The 16968-nt window shown below is 42.0% G+C and overlaps 3 protein-coding genes across 3 annotated transcripts; all 3 read left to right on the forward strand.

Annotated features, from left to right (window-relative positions):
• Positions 1 to 338: 338 nt before the first annotated feature.
• LOC118748509 (protein strawberry notch) lies at positions 339 to 6459 on the forward strand. The gene is made up of 13 exons (XM_036483008.1): positions 339 to 813; positions 1472 to 1689; positions 1766 to 1868; positions 1946 to 2155; positions 2224 to 2399; positions 2467 to 2873; positions 2945 to 3098; positions 3159 to 3439; positions 3614 to 4200; positions 4266 to 5294; positions 5357 to 5495; positions 5631 to 5991; positions 6150 to 6459. The coding sequence occupies exons 1-13, from the start codon at positions 354 to 356 to the stop codon at positions 6381 to 6383; spliced, it is 4359 nt and encodes a 1452-aa protein (XP_036338901.1). The 5' UTR covers positions 339 to 353; the 3' UTR covers positions 6384 to 6459.
• Positions 6460 to 7981: 1522 nt separating this feature from the next.
• LOC118748514 (2-methoxy-6-polyprenyl-1,4-benzoquinol methylase, mitochondrial) lies at positions 7982 to 9245 on the forward strand. The gene is made up of 3 exons (XM_036483021.1): positions 7982 to 8257; positions 8310 to 8728; positions 8845 to 9245. The coding sequence occupies exons 1-3, from the start codon at positions 8023 to 8025 to the stop codon at positions 9145 to 9147; spliced, it is 957 nt and encodes a 318-aa protein (XP_036338914.1). The 5' UTR covers positions 7982 to 8022; the 3' UTR covers positions 9148 to 9245.
• Positions 9246 to 14588: 5343 nt separating this feature from the next.
• Positions 14589 to 16968, forward strand: LOC118748510 (vegetative cell wall protein gp1). Its single transcript, XM_036483009.1, has 2 exons — positions 14589 to 16490; positions 16555 to 16968. Exons 1-2 carry the CDS (start codon positions 14813 to 14815, stop codon positions 16743 to 16745), a joined length of 1869 nt encoding a protein of 622 aa, XP_036338902.1. The 5' UTR covers positions 14589 to 14812; the 3' UTR covers positions 16746 to 16968.

Consider the following 16968-nt stretch of genomic DNA (forward strand, 5'->3'; position numbering starts at 1 on the left):
TTTGAAAACGAGGATACTCTTTTTATAATATACCAATTTTTTAACAATTACTTTCTGGTGGCTATCGCTTATTCAAATCAGCTGTTCATTTAATATCGCATATTGCAAAGATACAATTCCATAATTAAACCCGCTCAGACTGTGTACACACCTCTACTGTGTCGCTGGTGCATAATGTAATTTATTGTCGTCTGTTTTTTTGTTTTTGTTTCTCTTACACGCCTGCAATCAATTAACTAACCAATCAACCAATCGCGTAACTACTACCAACTAATTAACTATGTAATAAAAATAAATCTAACCAATCAATCAAACCTGATAAAAAATTCCAACAATCAACAAATGCATTTTCAATGCCTGAAGCTATCGGCATGTCCAACTATCCGAGCAGTTCTGCTGCCGCTGCAGCAGCAGCCGCTGCCTCTGCGGCCGCCGGCTACACCGGTTTGCCCTCACTGCCATTCAGCACCAGCCAGCTGATGAATATGGCCGCTTTTGCTATGGCGAGCGGCGCTGGCGGCAATGGTGGCGCTGGTGGTGGTCGTGGTAGTGGCATTGGTATCGGCGCTGGTCCTGGTGGCCTTGGCAGTGCTGCTGGTAGCTTGAGCGCGCTGTTGGCGGCTGGTGCTGGTCTCGGCATGCCCGGCGGACTTGCCACACTACCCAGCGCCACGCTCGCTACCAACACAGCTGCTCTGGCAGCAGCCGCCGGCGGTGCGGGTGTATTGGGTGGCGGCGGCGGCGGCGGCGGTCCGGGTAATTACTATCAAGCAAGTTCGAATCTGAATATGGCAGCGTCTTTATTGGCGCAGAGTAAGTCGAGTAATGTTGGTAACAAACAACGTTTTTCTTCCTCAACTGCTAGTTAAGATGTGCTACTCACATACGTAGCTACATATGTATGCTGTAGAATTAAAAAAAAAATTTTAAAATTTTTTGGAAAAAAAAATAAGTATGATTAGCGTTAAAGTATTTTTAGGTGCTTCTTAAAAATGTTTTGGAAATTTGTTTTGCAAAACTAATTGGAAAACCATTTTTCACAAAAAAAAAAATAAATAATTTTGCTCGAATTGGCAGTAGAGAATTTTTGCATGTTTTTAAAAACAAATCTTTTTTGACTCATTAACAATAAAATATTAAATATTAATAATATGAAAAATCATAACATGCCACCACACTTTACCAACAATTACTCACCACTTACACTGCCTAGAATAAAAAAACAACAACAACAATTACATAGAATACCAACGCCAGCATAATTTATATATTTTCCAAAATTCAATTACACTACTTTTAGTGCAATATTTTACATTTAATTTTCTACAAAAAGTGTTTACTTCATTTGCCTTTTAAAATCCTAGTACATAAATAAGCTGTTATTTAGCTATTAAGCTATACTTATTAGTCTTCGTATCTGCACATCATCTTTCACCCATTTTCGTATATCCCTTCTCTCACCCTTTTCTAGTGAGCATGGGTCTTGGTGGCTTCGATACAGCGCCATCCACCGCAACTAGCATGCCAGCCAGCAGTGCTAATGCAGCAGCAGCGGTAGCGACGCCACAAGTGAAAACTAACGCGATGATTATGCAGAAGATTCAAGCTTTGGTAGCGGCTAATCCTTCCTTTCTCACCAGCGGCATACCAAATCAGCTGCTGGCGCAGCTTTTCATGCAGCCAATGAAGGTAAGGAAACAAAATGCGAGTAATTTGAAAATTATTCAATTAAAATTTTGTCTCCTTAACTTGACTCGCCTTGCAGATGGCGCCTGCCACCGTCACTGCCGCGCCACCTGAAGAGGAGGAAGTTGATTACGAAGAAATGGGTGTTGCTGAGACTTACGCCGAGTATTGGCCTGCGAAATGTGAGTGTTCATGTGTTAAATTACAAGTAAATTCACTTAATAAAGACTTAAAATTTTCTAATCACCTATAAATTTAGTGAAACTTGGTAAAAAACATCCCGATCCAGTTGTGGAGACCGCTTCACTTTCCTCCGTCGAGCCCTGTGATGTTTACTACAAACTCGCCATTCCAGCAGATACTATAAATAGTGGTTACTTGAGCGCCTTGCAGCTGGAATCGATCACCTACGCCTCGCAGGCGCACGATCACATGCTGCCAGATGGCTCTCGCGCAGGTTTTCTGATTGGTAAGTGCGTTTTTATTGCCATTTTGTGTGGAAATAGTCAAAATGCGCTGCTTTTTCTCGATCTGCAGGCGATGGCGCTGGTGTTGGCAAAGGTCGCACCATTGCCGGCATCATTTACGAGAACTACTTGAAGGGACGCAAGAAGGCGCTCTGGATTTCTGTTTCCAATGACTTGAAGTACGACGCCGAGCGCGATTTGCAGGATATAGGCGCGAGCAAAATTGTAGTGCACGCGCTGAATAAGGTGAGCATGCGAACTGCTTTTGATTAACTTGACTTACATCAATCGCTATTTCCTTTCACGCCGCCAGTTCAAATACGCCAAAATATCGTCTGACGTTAATAACAATTGCAAGCGCGGCGTTATCTTCAGCACATATTCCGCACTAATTGGCGAATCTAACAATAAGACTGGCAAATATAAATCACGCTTAAAACAGTTGCTGCAGTGGTGCGGCGAAGACTTTGATGGGCTCATTATTTTCGATGAGTGTCACAAGGCTAAGAATTTGTGCCCCGTCGGCTCGGGCAAGCCCACCAAGACTGGTCAAACAGTTTTGGAGCTGCAGAACAAATTGCCAAAAGCGCGAGTCGTCTATGCTTCGGCGACGGGCGCTTCCGAGCCGAAGAATATGGCGTATATGGTGCGCTTGGGGCTTTGGGGACAAGGCTCGGCATTCCCGAACTTCAGTGACTTCATTATGGCCGTAGAGAAGCGGTAAGAAAAATGGCATTTTTGTTTTATATTCATGGAATTAGACGACGTTTTTTTTTTTTGCTCGATTGCAGCGGCGTTGGAGCTATGGAAATTGTAGCAATGGACATGAAATTGCGTGGTATGTACATAGCGCGCCAACTTAGTTTTCACGGAGTGACATTCAAAATTGATGAGGTAGCGCTGTCCAAGGAGTTCCGCAAGGTGTACGATCAGTCTGTGGAGCTGGTAAGTTTAAACGAGCGTTTGTTTTATTTTTATTTTTTTTTCTTAAAAATATCCTTACAGTGGGTTGAAGCTATGCAGAAGTTTACTGAAGCCGCTGAACTTATTGACGCAGAAAGTCGCATGAAAAAAACAATGTGGGGACAATTTTGGTCATCGCATCAACGCTTCTTCAAGTATCTCTGCATTGCGGCTAAGGTCAATCATGCGGTACAGGTGGCGCGCGAGGCTATTAAATACGGCAAATGCGTTGTCATAGGTCTACAATCGACGGGAGAGGCTCGAACGCTGGAGCAACTGGAGAGAGATGAGGGAGAACTGACTGATTTCGTGTCCACAGCAAAGTAAATAAGAAAACAAGAAAACAGATTCTAAAAATTAGAAAGTGTTATTTCCATTCCATTCATTCCCTTTCATTCAAAAAATATAATATATAATATAAAATATAATATAAAATATAATTCTAACAGCTGAAGTGAGGAGTGCACTTATTTCTAACCACACTGTCTTTCCTCTAGGGGCGTTTTTCAATCACTAGTGGAGAAGCACTTTCCTGCACCTGATCGCAACCGCATCAATCGCATACTCGGCCTGGGCGGCTACGGCGAAGAAAAGAAATCGCCTATCCAAAGCATAATCGAGGAGGTAACCGGCAGGCGCGAGGCTAGCGTCAAAGATGAACCCTGCTCCTCGTCATCGAGCACCGCAGGCAGCAAGCGTAAAGCGTCGCGACAAGAGTTGCGCACAAAGAAATCGCGCAAAAATTCCTGGAATGATTCTGATGATGATTCGCAGCAGGAATCGGAAGACAGTGATTACAAAATGTCCAACTCCGAGTCTGAGGAATCTGATGCGGGCGCACGTTCTGACAGCTGCGAATCCTCCGACTTCAATCCATTCTTTAGCGGATCGGATAGTGATAATGATCCATGGGTGGCACGTTCGAAGAAAAAGGCGAAGAAGAAGGCCAAGCCGAAGGAGCCAGCTGGTGGTGGTAGTAGCAACAATAGTGCCGCCGCAGCTAGCAGCGCCACCGCAACTGGCAGTGCCGCTAACAATGGTGCACTTCCCGCTGCTATCAGTACAGTGGCGCCCAAGCGCAAAGGTTTGTTGAAGAAATCTTCAAAAAAAGAAATACGCTAATATCCTTTCTTTTTTACACGACTTCAGGTCCAGTCTCCACACAAGATCGCATACAAGACCTGCTACAGAAGAAACAAGAACTAAAGGGTACCGTCACGCAGATCGGTGTCAATGGCATCAAGCTAAACTATGGTCCACCGCCCAAAGACGCCATTGAGCGCGCCTGCAGCATGAAGGAAGAACTGTTGCGTAAAATTGAGCTACTCGGCGAGCGTCTCCCACCGAACACACTAGACCAGCTGATCGATGAGCTAGGCGGCCCCGACAATGTCGCCGAGATGACGGGCCGCAAGGGTCGCGTGGTGCAGTCAGACGACGGTTCCATACAGTATGAGTCACGTTCCGAGCAGGATGTGCCACTCGAGACGCTCAACATCACCGAAAAGCAGCGGTTTATGAACGGCGAAAAGGATGTGGCTATCATATCAGAGGCGGCATCCAGCGGTATTTCGCTGCAGAGCGATCGGCGCGTGCGCAATCAGCGCCGACGTGTACACATCACGCTCGAGCTGCCTTGGTCAGCCGATCGCGCAATACAGCAGTTTGGACGCACACATCGTTCCAATCAAGTGAATGCACCTGAGTACATATTCTTGATTTCTGACTTGGCTGGTGAGCGCCGTTTCGCATCAACGGTCGCGAAGCGTTTGGAGTCGCTTGGGGCGCTTACGCATGGCGATCGGCGCGCAACCGAGACGCGTGACTTGTCGCAGTTCAATATAGACAACAAATATGGGCGCACGGCACTGGAGACTGTAATGAAGACGATTATGGGCTATGAGGCCCCGCTGGTGCCGCCACCTAACGACTACAAAGGCGACTTTTTCAAAGACGTTGCTGGCGCGCTGGTGGGCGTGGGCATTATCGTAAATAGTGAGACCAATCCGGGCGTCTTGAGTTTGGACAAAGAGTACAACAACATTTCGAAGTTCTTGAATCGCATACTGGGTATGCCAGTGGAGCTGCAGAATAGGCTTTTCAAATACTTCACCGACACGTTGACGGCTATCATTAATCAAGCGAGACGGGGTGGTCGCTTTGACTTGGGCATTTTGGGTGGGTTGGCGCGCCTTGTGATGGTTATTATAAGTATTTACATAATTTAACTGGTTTTGCAGATTTGGGCGCCGCAGGTGAAAATGTGACACGCATCAAACTAGTTCGCTTCATACGCAAACACGCTACCGGCAAAGCACCCGCTGAGCTGCATACAGTGCGCGTTGAGCGCGGCATGATCTGGCAGGAAGCAATTGACAAGTGAGTAGTAGTAACGTATACTGGCCAACGCAGCGTCCGTGGACTCAGCTGCCGAGTACCCAAAGAAATTGAAAGACTAGTTTTCATAACCTTAATTTATGTTCCTTTGTTAAACGATATTTCATACTTCTGCAGATGGGCCGATCTAATCAGCGAATATGAAGGCTTCTATGTGTCGCATCAGGTGCGCAACGGCAAACGCACTGCCATTTTGGCTGTGGAAATCGAGACGCCATCCACACAGCAGCAATCGAACAGCAAGAAAAAGGAGAAGGGTATGAGCAAGAAAGATATGATGTTCCAGATTTATCGCCCCAATACGGGCCTACAAGTGCGTCACGAATCGTTGGCGGAGCTGGAGAAAAAGTACAAGAAGGTGCCCAGCGAGGAGGCGGAGCCGCATTGGACTCAACAGTACGACGCATCGGTGAACACCTGTTCGCACGCCTACTGGAATGGCAATTGCCGCAATGTTAATTTGGGCAATGAGTGTGAGGTGAGTGGTGGGGGTGTTAGTTCAAAGATCGGTTAATTTTCTTAAAACTAAAGCCCAGTTAGCCAAAACTTAATATATTGAATACAATCCTCTCTTGATTATCCTTGCGCCGCCTCTGAACAAACAAATTTCCTTACACCTATTTATTTCATTTCTAGGTTGGCTTGCGTCAACGGGTCTACAATGTGTTGGCTGGTTCGGTGCTCTCCGTTTGGACGCGTGTCGAGCAGGTATTGGCTATGCGCAATGCCAACAATAAAATGCAAGTGATACGTTTGAAAACCACCGAAGGTGAAAAGATTGTCGGTACGCTTATACCGAAATCATGTCATGAACTGCTGCTGCAAGATCTCAAATCTGATGCAGACCGTATTGAGGAAATGAAATTCTAAGTTAAATATCAGACGCGTAAAAAGCAACAAAAACAAGACCAACCAAACAGCGCAAAAGGCTTGAGTCATTTATCAATAGAAAGAAAAGCGGAAAAATGATACAAAACAAAAACAAGAAATATATTACTATGTTTTCGTTTCCTTTACAATTAGTACGTAGTGAATAGACTGCAATTTGTTAGTTGTGGTGCGTCAGCGCAACTGCAGATATGCATACTATATATATTTGCCGCCACCTGCTGGTGCGCGTGCGACTTGTCATTCTTATTCTGAACTGTAAATGTTATAAATTAATGCAAAACTTATTAATATTATATGAAAAAAAAAACAAACAAAAAATGCAAAACGGACTAAAACAAGTGTATACACGTGCACATCCAGCTATGTGCATACTGATGTTTCCTTGTACACTCCCATTTGCTAATGTATAGTTCTACACATAAATAGTACATGTAAATGTGTATTTTTCGTGCGCATCGCAATGCCCTTACGAAGGACGTGTGCACGCATCTACTTAGGCTTAGTCTCATAATTAAATAGATACCTAATGTAACATCTATTATTATTACTATTATAATAATTATCATTACTCCTTATGTTTAATGCAAATTCATTTCTCCCACTGCCTCGCTGAAGTGAATTTGCAAAAAAAAGCCAAGTTTTTGCAAAGAAATATGATTCTATGGATTCATACAAATGAAAACGCTTATTAATGGACTTTTTTTGTTTTGTTTTTGTAATACATTGTATTTAATTTTAAATTAAAAAAAAAAACATTACAACTACAAACTACAATTTAATATACATACCTACATACATATGTATCTAAAATTATTGCTAATTAAAACAATAATACAACAAACTATAAACAAATAAATGCAAAAATAATATGAGAGCTATCTGCAGCTGATTTGTTTTTGAATAAAGCTATTTTATGGATTTTGAAAAGCGGAAGAACTTCTGAATCAATGTTGCTTGATATACTACTTAACCGTTAGCGCCTTAAGCTAAAAGCCGGTTCAAACGCGTATCAACTACAGGTGATAGCCACGGTGCAGCGAACAAAGGTGCGCCCACGGTATTCTATCATTCTTGGATAGAAGCCATGTCTTATGAGCACGCTTGTGTCTGTGAAACCTTTCAGAATACTCTGCAATCCAGGGCGCGAAACGTAACATCCGTTCACGGATCGAAAACGATACGAAAGAAAATTACGTGATACGTCAGGCAGTATAAGCTGAATTGGAGAAAGACTACGTTTATGTATGTCATAATCGGAAAAATGTGTTTTTACGTGACGAGTAGTACGATAGCGTATGTAACGATTCGAGCCCTGGTATACAGGGTATACATGTACATGCGAATATGAATAGAAGCTGTTGTTAACACAAGGAGCTCATACCAACGATTCTAATTCGCAAAACATTCGTATCATTTGATGCGAATGCGAATGTGTAAATTGATGCGAATCCTTCGCATAACGAATGCGATTGCAAATATTCGCTACATCCCTGGTATCGACAACAGAAGACACCCTGTGCTGCGCAGGTATGTGCAATCGATTATCGTTTTGTACTTTCAACGCGCTCAGCTGATTGATGTTTTTAATTTTTTACGTAAACAGTAAAGCAGCGCAAAAATGAATATATCGCGAAATTTCAAACTAAGTTTTCTAAACAAGTCCATGAAATATGGACAAATGAATGAAAAATACCAGAAATCACTGGCGCAGCTGCGTCGAAAAACCACACATGCCACGGCAACAATTGGCGGGGACGGCCACTACGACCAAGATGGGAATGCACAGTCCACCGAAGAACGCACCACCCACTTTGGGTTCAGAAAGGTGAAAGAAAGTGAAAAGGAACAGAAGGGTAAGTGGCTGCAAAATCTGCACCAAGAGTCTACAAATATTTCCCATTTCAGTACACAAAGTCTTCGAGGATGTTGCCAGCTCTTATGACCTCATGAACGATGTTATGTCGGTTGGCATACACCGCATATGGAAGGACATCTTCATGGATCGCTTAGGTCCTGTACATGGCATACGCCTGCTGGACATGGCTGGTGGTACGGGTGATATTGCCTTTCGTTATATGCGCCAACTTGCTGCACAAGCAAATCCATTGAATCGCGAAAGTCATGTCACCATCTCAGATATAAATCAACACATGTTGGATGTAGGCAAGGAGCGCGCTAAACGACTACTACTCACAGAAGAGCATCTGCCAAATTTGAAAATCAATTGGCAACAAGCCGATGCAGAGCAATTGCCATTTGACGATGCCAGCTATACGGCGTATACAATCGCATTTGGCATACGCAATTGCACGCACATTGACAAGGTGGGTATGGCGTAGGAGGGAGAAAGTGTTGGTGCGGTTAGCTATAGGCAGATGTGCAGCTTTTGAACTGACACCAAATGATCAATTGTGTTTCTTATTTGTTTTTGTTTTGGTAGGTATTGCGTGAGGCATATCGCGTCTTGCAGCCAGGTGGACGTTTTATGTGCTTGGAATTCAGCCATTTAACCAATGACACACTACAGTGGCTTTACGATCAGTACTCGTTTCAAGTGATCCCGCCAATGGGCCAAATTTTAGCCGGTCAATGGCAGCCCTATCAGTATCTGGTAGAGAGTATTAGGCAATTTCCGAAGCAAGAGGATTTCAAGCAAATGATTGAAGATGCTGGCTTTGAAATGGTGCAATATGAAAATCTCACATTCGGCATTGTGAGCATACACTCGGGTTTTAAGCTATAAATTTTTATATTTGATACACATGCCAAGGCGTAAATAAGTTAAAAAACATAATATTAGTGGCAGCTAATTTACAGAATAAATGGCGTTTTTTAAATATATACAGGTAAATATTCAATTTCATAATATTAACCTGCGCAAGAGACATGGGCCACCGCTACAACAACAACGGCGTTGGTCCACCATGTAGCAACTTTCGCACGTATTTTATTTTACATAAAGGAGCTATACAACCAAATGCGTTTGTGGTTCGCATACCAATTCGAAATTGCATTTAAAAGCGGGCATAAAACGATATTAAAATACAATTTTAAAGCAGTATACATTGATGTTGGAATATATTTTGCAATTCTTAAGCGTTAAACATTTTTATCAAAACCCATATCATAAGCCTCAAAAATCTTTCATTTCAATACGTTACACGTATGCTAATTGTTTAGACGAGTTCTAATACATATACTTGTTATGCATGAAATTATAAACTTCATAAAATATTTTTTATTTATTGGAAGCACTAGGCATTTACATACAGATATTTACAAAAAAAAAAATAAAAATGTGGCCATTTGAGAAGTTGGAAATATCTATGTATGAAATTGCCATCCCAAGAAACTGATATCACAGGGATCATTACTGGAATTTGTATAATTGCTCCCGTTTAAGGTGTTACGAAGTTAAAACAGTTGACTTTGCGTTTGATAAGAAATTATTCCATGGCTTTTTTTTACATCTAGATGCATAAACTCCTCGAACTCGCGTAAACCTCGTAAATAAACCGGTTCCTATACAAATTGCGTAAGTTTACGCAGCAGCGTTTTCATTAATTTTATTTTCTTGCGCAACCGTAAGTTAGTGCTTAGCAGTTTTCAAATATGCAACTCATCACACATACGCCATGCACGACCATCATCGATGAAACGGGCATATCAATAAATTTTCTAAGTAATCATATAATTGGAGGCGTGCTTTAAATGGTAAACGCCACCCATTGAATGGATAGTTGCAGCTATGCAAATATTTATTTAGGAGCATGTGTATAGGTGTGTATGTACATTAGGGTGGTCCAAAATAAGTAAAGTTGGTATTTTAATGCTCTCACCCCATAGGATTGTTCTATATCGAAAAAAATATACCCCTATTTTTTATTTTGAAATCAAAAAATATTTAGAGGTCGCTCAAAGCGCTCAAAATTTTCCATGTATTTTATAAGGGGGAAAACAAGTTTTCGTAGAGATGGTATAGAATTCTTGAAAATCAATATTTTTCGATCGAAAAACTCTGATGCTCTTCAGGGGACCTCCAATATCATTATCCAATAGTTTATTTAAAAATTTTTTAGTAAGAAAAATTTTTTAGTAAGAAAGATTTTTTATTTAACCCCCCATTACATTTTCTGGCATTTTCTAAGTGTTTTGGCGGAGTTACTATGAAAAAATGGTTAAATAAATAATTGGGTATTACTATTGGGAATCTCCTGAAGAGAAATAGAGTTTTCCGATAGAAAAATATTTATTTTCAAGAATGATATACCATTTCTACGAAAGTTTGAGCGACCTCTAAATATTGTTTATTTCAAAATAACAGAATAGGGGTATATTTTTTTCGGTATAAAACAATCCTAGGGGGGTGGGAGCATAAAAATTCCGATTTTACTTTTTCCCACATGCATTTTTGGACCACCCTAATGTATGTTCATACATATATGTAAGCGGTTGGTACATGTGGATATGATATGTATAATTTCTTGTAGGACAACCAAATAAAGGCGAAATTTTAGCTGCATAGCTTTACGCTTTTTTGGACGCTGCTGTAATATTTAAATTTGTGGCCACTTGCCTCTTGAAAAATCAAAACAATGGTTAATATGTAAATAAGAAAGATAAAAAATAACAACAACTGCCAATAGACTGAAGTTCATTTTAACAAAGCCAAAAAAATGCGTTTTGAAAAATGCGTATATGGTTAAGCAATTATTTCATTATTTTTAAATACGCTTTGTTGCTGTTGTTGTAGCGGCTGCGATTACTTGTATAGCCACCTTAATAGGTGTCATTTGTTTTAAATTAAAATTATTAGACGTTAATAGTTTTTATTCGGTTTGCCGGAGTTGCCAAACTTTGTTTTTGCAATTTTTTTTTATAATACAAAAGTGAAACATAATCATTCTTAAATATATGATTTTTTTATATTCTTTTATTTTTTTTGTTGACACACTTTTAAAACCTGATTAAAAGCATACTGTAACCATCAGGAAGTGTCAAAATGACATAAGTTGCAAGTTTTTATTAGTTTTGCGTTCAATAACTTTCTGATATTTTTCCTCTCGCCGCAACAAAAAAAGCACTTGTTGACACACTTTTTCTCGCACTTGTTGCACCCTGTGCTTGGCACGCGCAGCATCTTTGCCTCGAGTGACATTTGGTGTTAGTATTTTTTTAATTTCCGCTCTATTTGGTTGAACGCATAGTTAACTTTTGTAAAATTTGTTACATTTTTGCAGTGAAATTTTATGTTTAAATGAAAATGTATACTAGTGCAAAGTTTAGTTTTGCATACAAGTAAAATTAGAGGCTAAAGTGTGGTGGAAAATGCAGCGCGAAAGGCACTGGCGATCAAGGCGTCCACCGAAGTGCAGAGGCGCTTTTTAACAGCAAAATGCCGACTTCCGGGGTAAGTGGAGTAGTTATTAGTAATCAAGGTTGTAAAAGAAGGTTCCGAATTATAATAAGTACTCTTCCGGCGCGTTAGTTGATGCAAAACGCTTTTGGCAAATGTTTACAAGCAAGTGGCGTCCTCTCGGTCAAGTAGGAGAAAGGAAATGTTAGGTTATGTAAGCATTAATTGGCTTGTGCTGCAAATTCAGAAATAAATATATACATAAGTACAAAACGTTACCCGCTAGCGTTGCACTTTGTAATAATAAGTAAGAAACCGTAATATAGAAAGGCCAGGCCCTTTCTAACATTTTTGTTTCTTTACAAAGTAGTTTTAAAACTTTATACAAACTTAAGTTCTTTTGTTCAGTTTTTCCATTACACTGGTTTTTAATTAACCTAGAAACTAATTTTTTTAAGCAGTAGTTAATTTCAAATTCGATTAAGTATTTAGTGAGCAATCTACCGACTTTTGTGAAGTGCTGTATTGCAAAAGAAAATGAGTTAAGGCCTTTCCATATTAAGGTGTAAAAGTAAAATTGCGTTCGTTTCGCCACTCGCCAAATGTTGGCGAATCGATGGTGGCTTATGGTTGCATATTAGTAGTTATTTTTTTTACTAAAAAGGAAATTGGTCCTTCTTTTGCTAATAAAATCTCATTAAATCAACATATCAGCAAAGCGTTCTTTTACAATTTTTTCCGTTTGAACATTTTTTCGTTTTTCGACAACCCTTCTGAAAATTGCATAATCACCGTATTTGTGAAAAATGCAAACACTTTAAAACACTATTAATTTGCTAAATGATCGAGGTGTGTGTCGTTTTAAGCTTTCACTAAGCCATATTAAAAAAAATAACAACAACAACAATCACCAACATCGTAAACAAAGCTGCATATTTGCAGCAATCAAATTCCGTAAAATCAAACTTTGAACATTAAAAAACCATCGATTTTATGATATACAACAAACCAAATTTGATGATATTGTTGTTACCATATTGGTTGCGCGTTAAATGCTTGTTTTTTCCCCCCTCATACATGTTTTTAAAGTAGCTGCTGCTTGTTAATGGGCGTAACTGTGCGCGCGCGTACTCTTCTGTATGCAGACTTTTGTATTTATTTTGTCCGCGTATGCTTATAGAATTTTAATTGGCATTGGAAGCACACTGCCGGGTAGTACGCTATTTTGGTTACATATTTTTTTTTGTCTTTTTCAATGTTGCTTAGTGCTTTTTTTTTTGCATTGGAATATAGCTTCTTTGGTTTTCGAGTGTAAATCAGCCAAATTTTTTGCCATTGTGTGGCAATATGTATGTACATACATATGCTTGCATGTACTTATCCATTTCGTTGCTGATATAATCCCAGCTGCGAACTGGAGCACAGGTGCTAGATGGGTTGTTTGGCAAGCGAGTCATCGCACTGAGTGCCCCAGATCTTGTCGCTGGCAAGCTGACGCAAGTTGACATCATTTTGGTTTTAATGAGATTTGATGAGTTTGGTATGCTTGCGGGTGAACGTACAATTAGATTAAAGATAAACTAGTGTTTTGAGGAATGTGAGAAATTTATGTGGTATTTTCAGTGTTTATTTAAAGTTTTCTATTCAAATAAGATTTGAGATGGGAAGGTCTTTTTCGGAATGTCGGACTTTTGCGTAGCATTCGTAGTCTTGAATAATTACCGAAAAATGTGTGGGAAAATATAAAAAAAAAGTTGAAGGCTTCCGCGTACTACTCGACAAACGTGTTCTTTTAGAAAACCTTTTTTTCTTTCGTTTTGATCTTAATAGCCCCAAGTCAAAGCAAGAGCTTATTGCTCCCCAAATATCAACGAAACGCGTTTTTAGCTATACTTTTGGTACTATTATTTTCTTAATAACTCCATTATTCCTCCAGAGCCCTTACATTTCATAGATTTAAACACTTTCCACTCTATAGGGGTTAAAAACTCAGCAGTGAAAATTAAGGTTTCAGAATTTCGGTCTTTCTGCATTCCAGCAAGGCCTTCTCTTGCTATTTCCAATGCGATAGTTTTGTCAACTTTTCATATCTAAAATATAAATGACCATATTTACGCAAAAAATGTGTGTGAAAACGTTTATAATTCATGCCGTTGTTAGTAATAAAAAATTGCGTATTCGATAAAAAAAAAACGGAACAAAAACAATCGGTAATACTGCGGTAATGCGCTCACTTTCGTTTTCGAGCAAAGAATGTCAATCAAGGGCGAGACAGCAGCAGTGTAGCCACGACTACAAAGTATAATATAGGCAGTTAAAAACGCAAGTAGTGTTAAAATAAAATAAATAAAAAGAAAAATAAACCAACATGAATATGTAGAGGAAGAAAAATGCAGCTTTGAGAGTCCAACGGCCGGCCGCTGTGTACAAGTATTAATAAGTGAGTAACCGCGCGCGTACGTGTGGCGCATGAGTGATTCAGCGTGCGCTTGAACCCAGCTTGGACAGCTAAGGTGGCGACTAGCGTATTGGCTGATTGCCCAGCTAGGTTTTTTCTTGATAGCTCCGTGATTGAGACGCTTCGGCACATAGCGATTGGAATTTTACTAGTATTACATAGATTTCTGGCCAAAAAATGCAAATTACACGCACAACAACACACGCATATGCCTGCGCTACGAAGGTACGTGATCGATATTGTACCGATTGCGAAATGTCTTTCAAAGTTGGGAAGAGAAGTGTTGTAAGAAGACCCGATACTCGCTGTTGATGCGTGTTGGCGAGTGCAGTATTCGACGCATGCTATACGCGTGTGAGGCGCTCAACCACCAACCATCGCAATCGCACATCCGCTTTATAAATACACCATCTGCATAGGAAGTCCATTTTATTGTTGAACGAAACGCAGACGCGTACGCGTCGTGGTGCAGAGTACGCGCGTTAATACATTTTATTCGTGAAACTTTTGTGACGAAATTCGCCTAATAAATCAAACGGTTACACTAAAATTGCTCAGTGCGTGTTATATAATCACATTACATTGCGCCGAGCCATGAAAATGAAAGCGAAATTACTTATAGCTGTAACACTTCTAGCAGCAATCGCCTCTAGCAGCGCTGTGAAAGTGCGTCCTTTGGGCAAATATGGACATAAGCGCGCGGTTCAAAGTGAACAGAGAAGGGAATCACACAAAGCTGCAGAGAAAACTGACGACAGCATAGCAGAGGAAAAATCCCAGTCAGAGCTGCGGTCGCCGTTGGTAGCGTCAACTGAGTTGCAGCGCAAGGAGGACGTCGGTAAGGATGTACACAAGCGTGGCATCTACTACAACGGTGGCCTAGGATACGGCGCACAAGCTGCATATTGGCCAAAAACCTACGCTTCTCACTATGGTTACAACTTGAACTTGCCTGGTGCCACTGCCTTTTCCAATGTTGCAGCGCATGGACATGCTCATCAACCCGTGTACGCGCATGCGCCCAGCTTTGCTACCGCGCCTGTTTACGCTTCTCACGCGCCTGCCTATGCAACACACGCGCATGAGCCCATTTTTGTGAAATACCCCAGCGCTGGCGGTTTCCATCTTAAACACTTCGCCGCTGGACCGGCTGCATTCCCTGTCGCCAGCTATGGTGGTTCTGCAATAGGTCTGGACAACACTGCCATTGCCTTCGGACCAACTGCTGCTGCGCCAGCGCTTCCACCAACTGCTGTAGCGACGTTGCCACACCCGCACCTGAGTTCATTCGCGCCAGCTGTGGGTGCTGCTGTAGCACCTGTGGCCCCCGCTATAGCACCCGTTGCCCATGCAAGTGCGCCAGTCAATCCCGCCTTCGTCTCTGCTGCTCCGGTCTCACCATACGTTCTGCGCCCCGGCGGTGCTGTTGTCTCCTCCTACAACGTGAACTTTCCTCGGTTCTCGCAGAAACCCGTGTTTGCTGTGCCTCACGTGACACCCGTTCAGCCTGCGGTAGCTCACATACACCCAGTGCAACCTGTACAGCCAGCTGCAGTGCCAGTGCAACCCGTACAGCCGGTGCAGCCGGTTCAACCGGTTCATACTGTTGTGCAAGTACAACACACGACTCATCCCTTTGCATCTGTACAGCCCTTACATCACTTCCCTCATTATTTCCAGACGAGCTTTGTGCCGCCCCAGCGCATACCTGTTGCCGTGCCGGCAGCGCCCGTACCTCCGATACCTTCCATCCCTGCCGTTCCTCTCACACCTAGCTTCCCTGCCCTGCCTAGTTTCCCGCCAGCGCCAGCTTTGCCCGCAATACCCACCTTCCCTTCAGCGCCAGCCTTTCCTGCCATTCCCACAGTGCCTGCTGTTCCTGCTACGCCTGCTGTGCCCACCATACCTACTGGGAGCATACCAACGATTCCGCCAACAGCCTCTGCGAACCCCAACCTGGTATTCCCTCTCGGTGTGCAACCTCCTTCGAGGCCTCAACAGACTCCGACCTTCGTAAGTATACCAGTGCAACCGGAGGCACAATTCCCACCACTTGTACCTTTGCCTGGCTCACAACGGCCGGAAACTGGTAGCGCGGAAGCAGCGCCACAAATTCCAAACATACCACCAGCGCCAGCACCGCTTCCCGAGCCCGAGGTGCCCGCGCAGGGCTCCCAGGAACCCTGGAGGCCAATACTGTCCTACGGGCCCCCCAGTGTGGATCGACCTGCGCTAACTTTGCTGCCACCGTATGGCAGCTCACCGGGAGAGGGTAAGTAAAATGCCTGAAGAGTGTTTGGAGAGTTTTTAACATCTTGCATCTTTCGCTTACACAGCTTACTTGCCACCAGCACCCTCACCGCAACAACAACAGTATCAGCAGCAGCAGCAGCAACAGCAACAACAAGCGGGGCTCTTCGATAACCTGTCGGACTCGGAAATCGAGCACATTTTTGCACAAGCAGCCAACTTGGCTGCGCAACACGCGTCCCAACAGACCCGCCATCGTACATTCTCCAACTATTAGGAAGGGAAGTGAGTTTAGGATTAAGCGTAGTTAGGAATTATTATAATTGAATTCTACTACTTAAGTATTGCGGGATCGAAAAACGAAAACTTTCGGGCGGGGAGAAGAAAAACGGTGATGTTTGCCGAATTTCGTGGTGATTGTTAAGTGGAATTAATTTAAGTTGTCACTTAAGTTATACATTTATTTATTCAAACAAATAAAATTGTAAGTAAAAATTAAA

Source organism: Rhagoletis pomonella, unplaced genomic scaffold, assembly GCF_013731165.1.
Source record: "Rhagoletis pomonella isolate Grant_MI unplaced genomic scaffold, Rhpom_1.0 Rhpom_scaffold_00013, whole genome shotgun sequence".
In the NCBI taxonomy this organism is placed as follows: domain Eukaryota; kingdom Metazoa; phylum Arthropoda; class Insecta; order Diptera; family Tephritidae; genus Rhagoletis; species Rhagoletis pomonella.

What these genes read in the sequence shown, in the direction of transcription:
- LOC118748514 (XM_036483021.1), top strand. Translation starts at nt 8,023, where the DNA reads ATGAATATATCGCGAAATTTCAAACTAAGTTTTCTAAACAAGTCCATG. An exon ending in AAGTGAAAAGGAACAGAAGG is followed by an intron (nt 8,258 to 8,309) that starts GTAAGTGGCTGC and finishes TTCCCATTTCAG; the next exon opens with TACACAAAGTCTTCGAGGAT. An exon ending in ATTGCACGCACATTGACAAG is followed by an intron (nt 8,729 to 8,844) that starts GTGGGTATGGCG and finishes TTGTTTTGGTAG; the next exon opens with GTATTGCGTGAGGCATATCG.
- LOC118748510 (XM_036483009.1), top strand. Translation starts at nt 14,813, where the DNA reads ATGAAAATGAAAGCGAAATTACTTATAGCTGTAACACTTCTAGCAGCA. An exon ending in TGGCAGCTCACCGGGAGAGG is followed by an intron (nt 16,491 to 16,554) that starts GTAAGTAAAATG and finishes TCGCTTACACAG; the next exon opens with CTTACTTGCCACCAGCACCC.
- LOC118748509 (XM_036483008.1), top strand. Translation starts at nt 354, where the DNA reads ATGCCTGAAGCTATCGGCATGTCCAACTATCCGAGCAGTTCTGCTGCC. An exon ending in TCGCGCAGGTTTTCTGATTG is followed by an intron (nt 2,156 to 2,223) that starts GTAAGTGCGTTT and finishes CTCGATCTGCAG; the next exon opens with GCGATGGCGCTGGTGTTGGC. An exon ending in TAGTGCACGCGCTGAATAAG is followed by an intron (nt 2,400 to 2,466) that starts GTGAGCATGCGA and finishes TCACGCCGCCAG; the next exon opens with TTCAAATACGCCAAAATATC.